General features: G+C 39.5%; 1 protein-coding gene across 3 annotated transcripts; it reads right to left on the bottom strand.

Annotated features, from left to right (window-relative positions):
• Window positions 1–44: 44 nt before the first annotated feature.
• herc56.1 (HECT and RLD domain containing E3 ubiquitin protein ligase 56.1) lies at window positions 45–9,111 on the bottom strand. Of its 3 annotated transcripts, none has more exons than XM_067251013.1 (23): window positions 8,685–9,105; window positions 8,441–8,552; window positions 8,214–8,290; window positions 7,183–7,404; window positions 6,709–6,800; window positions 6,440–6,570; window positions 6,120–6,244; window positions 5,917–5,990; window positions 5,719–5,813; window positions 4,850–4,909; window positions 4,625–4,730; window positions 4,282–4,480; window positions 3,885–4,036; window positions 3,664–3,789; window positions 3,316–3,417; window positions 3,021–3,185; window positions 2,750–2,890; window positions 2,342–2,505; window positions 2,159–2,222; window positions 1,442–1,512; window positions 1,136–1,319; window positions 909–1,011; window positions 45–472 (listed from the first exon to the last, which is right to left on the bottom strand). In XM_067251013.1, the coding sequence occupies exons 1-23, from the start codon at window positions 8,908–8,910 to the stop codon at window positions 261–263; spliced, it is 3,003 nt and encodes a 1,000-aa protein (XP_067107114.1). In that variant the 5' UTR covers window positions 8,911–9,105; the 3' UTR covers window positions 45–260. The 3 variants fall into 3 exon arrangements, with proteins under 3 accessions (XP_067107114.1, XP_067107115.1, XP_067107116.1); XM_067251014.1 differs by having other exon boundaries at window positions 4,625–4,727; XM_067251015.1 differs by lacking the exons at window positions 45–472; window positions 909–1,011 and having other exon boundaries at window positions 1,147–1,319; window positions 1,452–1,512; window positions 8,685–9,111.
• Between the last annotated feature and the right edge of the window lie 1,600 nt (window positions 9,112–10,711).

Raw genomic sequence — 10,711 nt, 5'->3', positions numbered from 1 at the left:
TTTCAGAAAGCCTGAGAGCATTGAGACACGGGTAAGATAAGGGCTCATTTTTATTGCATTACATTCATTATGTCTCTAGATGGGTCTGAATGGATACAGAAATGTTTTAGCCATGCCTTGAAATTCCTTACAGGCACATACAATGAACCAGATATGATTATATCACAGGTGTATAGGAGCACAACTACAGCAAGTCACATGTTTAAAGCTGAGAAACAAAGAAATAATGTCAGAATGTACTTGGGTGTTGTGGTGCAGGATTAGTCCCTCCAGAAGCCTCTGTTGTGACAGAGCGCCTCTATGAGTCTGGCCTGCAGTATCTCCTTGGAGCGGTACATGGGGAGCAGTAGTAGAGAGTGGCAGGTCAGAGCTTCTGGGAAATGGTGTTCGGAAGAGTTTGCTAGGTTTTGGACCCGCATTCGGATCTGGCCCATACCCAAGATGGGCACCCGAAGACAACCTGTAAGGAACACTGGCAAAGAGAGAGACAGATATGGCTACAATATGAAAAATATTCTGAACCTTTGTACAGTTTGTGGATCTGGAAAACGGTGCCGGTCAAAAGTTTGGAAACACCTAGTCTTTTATCATTTTTCAGACATGTACCTATTGTTTATATGCAACCAAAGTAGGTAATTTAACCGTGTCACCTTTAGCAATATTTGGAGAACTCAGGTTATATATACATGTAAGTTAAATGCCTTACAGACCTTGATTGACTGAAATCTGGCATTAAAAAAAGAAAACTGGTGCATATATTGATGAAAGGCTAGGTGTTTCCATACTTTTGACAGGCACCGTAGCTCTAAAGCAGCAACAAAGCTCTTCTGAATACACATTATTAATTAAACTATGTATAACTCATATTAAACTGAGTCAGAGTCATATTGCAGTCTTATTGTACTTACATAGGAAAGCTCTCTTTTTCTCTTCGGATAGTTCTTCAAACACCTCCCAAAATATAACAATGGTTGGATGGACTGCATTGTACATTCCTTCGTAAACGGTGTTCTAAAATTGGGAGGAAAAAACATATACTCAACGTTCTACACAGATCATAATTAGCATAGCTGACCATGACAGCATCATGAAACCTATAAATCTATTGCTTATCCCGCTTTAGAGGTATGAGGACCTGTTTGAGTTTCTCCCAATCGTAGTTCTCAGAGCCAACCATGACCGCTCTCAGTTCCTCAGGCCTGAAGAGCAAGGCCGCATCCTCTTCACACACAGTAAAGAAGCCACGCCGGAACTCTGCAAACACACCCTCCACTGATTTGTTGAAGACGAGGTTCACATAGGCCTCTGAAAACTCCATCCTGGCAATGGTAATGTATGGTATCCAGATATTTTTACCAAGAACAGAAAAAGTTATAATTTATCATTCTTTTGAGAATTTTACTTAAGCCTTATTTTGTGAGGTTCTTTTTCATAACCTTACTTGTTTTCACCTGTGACCAATTTCTCTGGTTCTTTGGAATCAAGTTCAACCCTTGTGTTGTCCCATATCACCTGTTATTGCGTATAAAGGAAACAATGAAGACTGTTTAGCGGTTATAGTTATTTTAAATAAGATAATGTTCCTGTAAAAAAAAAAAATAATAATAATCTGACTGGCAAAATCATCACAATTTGTATCGTCATTTCTTCATGAAAATATATATATTTTTTTTAAACACCAAAATGTAATTACATAAATGGGATTACGCAGTGAGATTATGTAAATATATCGATTTAAATTACGCAGCTACTATTATGATACTATTTTAACCTACAGGCGTGGCCATACGTTTTGGTAATGATAAATGTTGTGTTTTGCAAAGTTTGCTGGTTCAGGATTTTAGGAAATGTTTTCACATGTTTCTATAGAATACAATAGGATACATTTCATATTTTTTGGGGGGGCAAACATTTTCAATATATGCAAATAGTCCCCCCTTTTACAGCAGTCAATCTGCTCTTAAAATCCAATCAGAATGATAGTGATTTCACTTGGCTAGAACTAGTTCACACTTTCCCCTGCACTGATGATATGACTTACTGAAATTATGTTAGCAGTCATATTATGCCAAGGCCCAGCAAGCTTTGCAAACACAAAATGTATGTCGCTCCCAATACTTTATGGCCACAGCTGTACAGTCACAATTACAATACTCACTGTGAATGTCATGTCCAAGTTTTCAACAACATCATCAGGGTAGTCTAGGATGTCCTTCAAAATCCTTTAAATACATCAAATATATCTCAAATTAGAGTTAAGTAATCAAGAGTTAAACATTTATTCCTACAGTATCTCTTCTACATTACCAGTATTTGATAAGAGAGGACTTTGTTAACTTACTGTCCATCAGAGCTGAAGTCTATCAGATCCTCCAAGGAGGGCTTTCTGTTCAATAGCTTTTTAAAAAGGGCCAATGGGAAGGGCAGGTGTACAACCATGTTGCCGTGTAAGGCCAGCCCACAGAGAACCCCAAACAAGAAGTACCTCTTCTCTTCTAGTATGGGCTGTTAATAAAAATGTTTTTATAAACTGCAAAATGTATTCACAAATAATAATAATTAAGTTAATTAATTCAAGTGACCTCAAAGTACCATTAAAAAAATCAGTATATTATGTTGCTGCAGTCTGCAAGATCTTTCATGATATCAGGTAAGAAATGTTCGGAAGAGGGAGCTAATGATGACACAGAGGTGAAAGACAGACCATGAAACCCACTGTAGGCTATCTGTTCTGAAAGTGAGGCCTTACCATCGCAGGAAACCAGGCCAGCGTTTTGGTGTGATTGTACATGAACATCTTAGAATCAGGGTCCAGCAGGCTATCTAACACGTGGAGGAAGAAGTCCCTTCTGTACACATCTGACAACTGTGAGTCGCCATCAAAATACACCTGAGAGAATTAAAGCGGTGCATAACATCTTCGTTAATCCACAATTCTATCATCCCTCCCTTCTGTTGGAGAGCCATAGACACCTCTTGTTTTAAGATTTTGTGCCGAGTAAATAATCAGGCGTATTTACTACAAGGTGCTTCTTGAAAATACTGGGATCTGCAACATTCAGTTCTCTGAAGGTGTCTTCAATGAGTGATGCTCTTCTCAGCCTCAACTCAAAATAGAGAGAGGAGGAAGGCTGGGGTATTCCAAAAGGCCACATCCCATTCTCATGGTTGGTTTCAAGTTGTCCCTGCAATCAATTCACACTATTTTAATCCTTCATATTTACCCATCAGTCCTCATACTGTATGACATCAGAGCTGTGATGGAGCATCCGGTCAAACAAAAGCCTTATATCCTGAGAAGCATGACTGACTTACCTGTGAGAGATAGGCAGCAACATTCAGAACCAATTGCTTGCTTTGCGGATTCATCACAAATGGGTAACGGCAAACGATGGGTAATGACATCCCATCCAATTTCTAAAAACAAAAACACAATATTTTAAAATCTGACAACCAAGATCTCTTATGTTCTCTACCATAAACACAATAATGAAGATTAATGTTGTTTTCGCTATCTCATCTATTACAGTATAGTACATTCTAATACAAATAGCTTGCTTGGTTCAATTTATCTGCCCTATTTTAATGTATGTATGTATGTATGTTTGGATAAAAGCATCTGCTCAATGTGTACATTGTACAAATGTATTGTAAAATATTTACCTTCTTTTTTGACCACAAACGCCAACGTTTCACATCTTCCTGCAGGTATTGGAAACTGAATACAACGTCCTCCATACAAAAGGCACTGACTGGAATGTTAAGTGTCCCTCCAGCCTTCTGGGTTGCCTACAAAGTTGCAGAAAGAGAAATCCCAAACTGAAAATGACCCATCAATGGCATTCTGAGTAAAGGCGGTAGGAGTATTGGCTGTGTACACTGACTGTGAAAAGATGCTGGAGCACATCGAGAAGGTCTTTGACTCCTGTTCTGTGGGAAGTAATACTGAGTTTCCTCAGAATGAATGACAGGGTGTCCTTCCACACCTTTATCTGCTTGACCAGAGTAGATGGCTTCAGTGAAGACCACAAGTCTCCTACCATGTGGGTGGGGGGGGGGGGGGGGATTTACTGTTTAATGCAGAAGCTAAATTCACAATAGAATGACAGATTATAACAATAAAGGGTCAATAGAAAGACATATATTAAAAATACAAGAACATTGAAAAGAAAACTTGATTAACTCAACAAATTTGCTTTAGTATACATTTAAAACACTAAACAGAGAGATGTTTCCTCATAACCATCATGTAGATTTTTGGTCGATTGAGAATGACCTCACCCAGGATCTGGAGCTTGTTGGGGTGCAGTCTTAAGATGGCGGCCGCGACGGCCACAGTGAGCTCTATGTCTGTGACCTGGTTTGGCTTAACTGTGGCCCTTAGGAGCTCTGAGAGGACAAGGTACACTCTCAGGCTCTCCACACTAAAGGGGTTCTCGTTCAGGGTAGGGAGCAGTGAGTGCAGGACCACAGTTTTAATCTAGAGGGAAGGGGGTTACAGTATGTCTAGATTTAATTGAGTTATCAACCACCAGAGTACAGGTCAGTTCAGGTAAACAAATAAATATTAAAGGCTGACTTGGATTACCATTAAACATTTAAGGTCATATTTTTCCCAAAATACCTCAGCCAACACTTTCTCCTTTTTCGCCAGCTTCTTCAAAACCTTTCTTGCAAGTGACAAGTCCAGGCCACTATATTTTGAAGAGGTTTGGTAGTGCTTGTTGCTGCTAATACAATCATAATAGAAATGAATCATCATGGAATGATAAAACTAATAGTTTTAAACAATACAATAAATAAAATGAAGAGTAAGATTGAATGGAAGAATGCAAGTAAGGACACTAACCTTCTGTCTAGGAAACTTTGATTTAGACAGGATGAAGAGGAGAACATTGCCTTGATTTCCCTGAAAAGATTGCGTTAATTTAAATGTAGTTGACACATTAAATTATGTTATTATATACTGTACATATATGAGAGATAGTGACAGTATTAGGGCAGGAAATGTAGGAGAGAGACAGGGGAGGACATACTGGAAATGACCATGGTCCCTGGATATTGAATCCAGGCCCCTGCAGAAAGGCTTAAAGGTCCCATGACATGAAAACTTCACTTTAGGAGGTTATTTAACATTAATATGAGTTCCCCTAGCCTGCCTTTGGTCCCCCAGTGGCTAGAAATTTCAAAAGGTATTCCTGGGTATTCTTCTCCGCCTTTGAGAAAATGAGAGCTCAAACGCTCGGTTTTGAAGTTTACATCCCCTTTCTCTGCTTTGCCCGCACAGAGAATTTGGACCACCAATGAAAAAACGAGCTACGACCGTGTGAGCGCGACATTGGTTTTCCCTCGAGACATCATGGCTTGCAAAAGACCGAAACATGGCAGTTAGCCCCGCCTCTTTCTTCCTCACAGCATTTAAAGCTACAGAAACAGCGCGTCCTGAGGAAAACTCATTGTGGGACTGCTCATAGTACCTGTAATTCTGCACCAAGGCTGAATTTCAGGAAATAGATTTCAGATACAGTATTAGTGGACCACTAAGGCCTATATAAAGCATCTAAAAACAGCATGTCATGGGATCTTTAACTTATGCAATACGCACTCTACCAGGTGAGCAACCCGTCACCTCAAAACACTGATAAGTTTCTGTTTGAGTGTTGGTTGTTCATTTTCTATAGCATGAATAGTTATTTTGAGTTTTTAAATGGCTCTTACTTCTGTATTCTTTTCCAAGATTTTGTGTCACATTTAGAGATCCATTCGTCGACCCTTCCGTCAACCAATGTTTTCTGTCTCACCTTAATGACACCCTTTATATTTAAGCAACATTTGATTATAATGTACATTACGAAGCAGCAATAATGATCTGGTATACCAAATATTGTTGACAATTTTTATTTCTATTTTTAATACCTGTGCAGAAGTGGTCATTGCAAATGAATGGTTTCCTCCTGCAAATATACGTTTGATTTTCTGGTCATCACTCTCTGAAAAGTAAAATAATTGTCAGTGGATTGATGCATTATCATTATGCTATTGGTATCAAAATCAGGTGGTGCTCTGGAAGTCTTAGTTTTAACAGTTAATAAAGTTTAGATTCTACCAAAAATGCATACCCTGTGATATCTGTACTGGCAAAGGCACAGACTGGTCAGTCAGGATTCCATTTCCAAGCTGCCCGTGCTCTCCATGTCCAAAAGAATATACCTTGGCGGAGCCCACAAATGCCAGCGTGTGATGTCTAATGTTGCACAGAAGTAACAAAGCTAAAGTGAAACCCCTCTGGTATTATAATGTATTGATATAATCCAACATTAGAGGTCAGATTTTTCTTACTACATTGCTCAATCTGTGCGGCATGTTCTAAACACTGTAATATAAATGTTACTACTCAGTGCTTGGTATTATAAAGGATCATGTAAGGAGTGTTGCGTACCTTCCACAAGCTACCTGAGTGACCTTTGACCCCCAGAGTTCTGCCACCACCCGAGGTCGGTGTTCATCTGTCTGAGTGTTGTGACCCAGCTGCCCATACCGACCGCCACCAAATGTGAACACCACACCTCCCTATGGGCAGACAAAATACTACTTAGATTATGATTAACTATATCTTGCAATTTAAATTATGTTGTTGGGGGATATAAATAAATACTGAATTTGTTTCAAATAGTGCAGAAGGGGGGGGGGGTTCTCAGAGAATACAACCTTTGTCAAAATGACAGTATGATCTTTTCCACAAGAGATGGAAACTGTCTTCTTTCTGTCAAGCAATGTGACAGGAGTTGGGACATGTCTGTCTAGAAAGTAACACAAACAGATTTTCTGTTAGGCAAAAAATGACTTAACGTTTCTATTAACAATATTCACGGCAGATGCTACATGACCAAAAAGTATGCAGACACCTGACCAGCATCTGCAAGGAAGGTCTAATCACCAAACTCCAATCTCTCTTATGTTTTTGTGGCTGAATGGAAGCAAATTCCACATAAATGTCTATTGAAAGGCTGGCCCAGAAAGGTGAAGGCAATTCTAGAAACCAATCCATATTAATGCCCATGATTTTGGAATGTTCACATTCAGTGAGGTGTCCACATACTATTGGCCATGTATGTGTGTATGACCTCTACACACTCACTGCAAACAGAGTGTGAGAAGTAATCATTTTCATGTCAATACTACCAGTGGTGTCCCCTAGCCCCAGCTGGCCACAGCTGTTCCTGCCCCAGGTGAACACAGCTCCAGAAACTGAGAGGGCGATGCAGTGGTCCCCCCCACTGGTGACCTGGATCAAGGGAAGTCCTGACAAAGAGTGCAGGACCTGGGGGGGGCGGTGTCCATCTGTACCCAGGTCCAAACCCAGCTGGCCAAAAGTGTTCATTCCCCATGTAAATACCTGCCCATCTAAAGAGGAGTGAGACGTTAGCAACTATTCTCACCATTACACGTACATTACAAGTATTCCTATGACCAAATTTTTTGTGGTAAATATCATACTATTATACCAGGAATCTCTGTGTGTGTCTGTTGCTTGATTATCTTTCGAATCTGGCACTGTGTGAAGTTGACATGTAGCAATTGTATGGCTCTGGACCCAAGGACATGCAGTGAAGTGTGTGAAGTTTGAATTAATTTTTGCTTTTGCGAAAAATAAATAGGCATGTAGATGCATTGTATCAAGGGATGCAGCCATGGATTTCAATAAACCCTCATCCAATCAAAAAGTACCCTTAGTCTCAGCTCCCAATGGTAATTGAAAAGGCTGCTCAACATTAACACGGGTATAGTTATTTCTTGCAAGCGCAAATTGGTCATCCAAACATTCACACACAACACAGTATGAAGATTAAATGTGGTAGGTGTATTGCTGGGCCTACTTGCTGGACAATTTTTCAATTGGCAATTCAAAAGAAAATTGGGCATACTGTCACTAACCAACATTTTTATCACTAGCTGCATCACGGGCATGGGCATCATGGGTAAGACTATAAAACTATAATTCCAGGAATCTGTGTGCGTGTGTTTGTGTGTCATTGAATCAACTAACCATTGTTGTAATCACCTGCCACACCATGGACACGAGCACTACACTAGTAATTTAAATGCATTATACCAAACTAGAAATGTTGAATGAATTGAGGCAGGGTGTATGTGAGGAATATTTGTAGTCCTACATTGATGGGTCTCCAATAAAATTATAGTATATTCTTTACCTTGTGTGAGGGCAATTGAATGCTGGTCCCCACAAGCAACTTGATTCACTTGAGTGTTGCACAGTTCCTTTAGAGGCCTGAAGAAGACAGAATACAAGTGTGGTGCCACACCATTTAAGTGAATATGGATTTACAGTATCTATAGTGTCATCTGTATTCATTTAAATGGTGAGTAGGCTATTATATAGTATAAAGGACTTTCCTTTCAGACTCACAAACATACTGACCTGACAATGTTAGATGAGTCCATGATTAGAACCTTGCCTTCCTCAGACAGTAAAACAGCAAAATCGTCACCACAACTCACTGCATGAATCTTCTCCTCACAGTTCACACTCCCTAAGGATAGATAGGCCTACAATGTCAATTACCTACCTTTTTTCAGGGACACACTATCATTGTCATCAACATATACAGTATTTACATAGCATGATAGAGTATCTAGATGAAGGCAAAAAAACGTAAGCCTACTCAATTTTCCTGTGGACCTTCTTCCATCTTGGTCCTCTCGAATCCGAACAATCGACGCTTTTCCATCAGTCCTGACGAACGCGACCACGCTTTGACCTGCGGAGAGGTCCCTAACATCTGATCTTAAATTTGTGAAATTAATAAAATGATTCTGATTGATTGGATTTGAACCATCCAACTTCCTTAAACCGAAGCCATAATTAGTGTCTTCTCCCCATGAAAACATAATTTAAAGTCTATTCAAAATATTGAAGTAGGTGCACTGTTCAGTTTCCACAGTCTGAATGAGCTCTGAAGATAACTGCCTCTATATTTTTCCGCATTTAAAGACAGCAACAAAGCAAGAAACGAAAATGAACCTTGATTAGGCTATGGTTTACTCGGAACAGAAACTCAAACACAATCAACCGGTTTTGTGCACGACAAACATAAGGTGTGAGCAGCACTGTTGAGGGCAGTTACTATCTGTTTTGTTGACAGACCTAGAATGCTCAGAAAATGAAAGTGATTCTTAGTGTCGGTGTGTGTGTGTGTGTGTGTGTGTGTGCGTGTGTGTGTTGAAGATAAGGAAGTCGTGGATGGAGAGGGGATTGCTTATATAAATGTTTATAGCTTACTGCTGTAAATTGGTTAATTATTAATTGTATGTATATGTGGAAACGACAAGTTATGTTCTAGCCTACATAGACAAGATAAGCCGATATGGTAGTGGCTAAAAAGTGAGTCTAACTAAACCTTCTTGGGGAAATACGGCCGCGGTGGATGTAGGTGGTATTGCATTTCCGATTTGCTACCCGACTCGTCCGGTCGTTTTTATTCTATAACCTAACTCCAGTCAACATTTCCAAAACTATCTCCCCCAATAATTGTTGTTCGATTCTCGAACGTGGCTCATACTAGCTTTTTCATAGAATAGTTTTTCCAGATGTTTGCTAAGTTTGAAACCAATCCTAAATGGGTAAACTAGCATCGAGAGCTAGGGGCCCCTTACTTTTTTTTTTATGTAGGCCACCAGAAAATGAACGAATCACTCTCTGAGACTACTCGTTACTCCCGAGTCTTTTTATACATTATGTGTAACTGTTTGCAATGGTTTAACTTAAGGGTACACAGTTGTCTATCAAAAGGGTATCTCCACCCCCCTCCAAAGACAAGCGTTTGTGCAATTTTAAGTACACACTGGTACTTCTATTTCTGAGTATTAAGGAAGGCTTAAAATCCTGTGACTTTTCTCAGTTGCTCAATAGCAAAAGACCTATGTAACCTGACCTGTATTTTCTATTTATCATGTCATCCTACTTTAATATACTGAATTGGCCCATGTCGGTCTGTAGAGTAGTCTAACAGTTCAGAGAGCTCAAAATGAGCAACTGTTGTTGCAGTTCATTCAGATTTTGCACTAGTTCTATAGTCTAACTATGCAGTGATATGAATTCATGTCTATCTATCAAGTCTTGATAAAGAAAGACCACTGGGAAGATAGTACACAAAGTTCAGCTTTGCTGATCCCTTTCCAATAGGGAAAAGGTGGTAGAAAATGTTAAGAAGCAAAATATTTGTCAGATAAACTTGTTTTCGTCACCCATATTGTAATCAAACCTGTTTTCTTTATCATCGTACAACCAGTCGTGACTATTACATTACTTACTATTCATGTATCATATCATAATGCAAACCAGTAACTTAATCTGTGTCTTAAACTTCCATATTGTCCTGTCTTTCTACGGTGTGATCCAAGCTGCTGTAACGTTTGGACATCCACACCTCTTATTCAGCTTTCTGGATCACTTCATACCAGTCTGAGCAGAGCACAGGGACTGCAGCATTTACATTAGCTTACATTTACACGTGTTCGTTTAGGAGATGCTTTTTTTCAGAGTCTTCTAGTAATAGGCTGTTGAGACACCGTTTCTCTGTCATGGGTGTTTCTATGAAACACCACATTCTGATTATCATCATGAGCATGGCGGTGAGTAGAAGGGATCCTTTGCATGTATGCATTTTTGTCTCATTTTATTATAGCTAAA

The sequence above is a fragment of the Osmerus mordax genome, chromosome 14 (assembly GCF_038355195.1).
Source record: "Osmerus mordax isolate fOsmMor3 chromosome 14, fOsmMor3.pri, whole genome shotgun sequence".
NCBI lineage: Eukaryota > Metazoa > Chordata > Actinopteri > Osmeriformes > Osmeridae > Osmerus > Osmerus mordax.
Note: the sequence above shows the minus strand (reverse complement) of the source record. Positions and strands in the feature narration are given on the sequence as shown.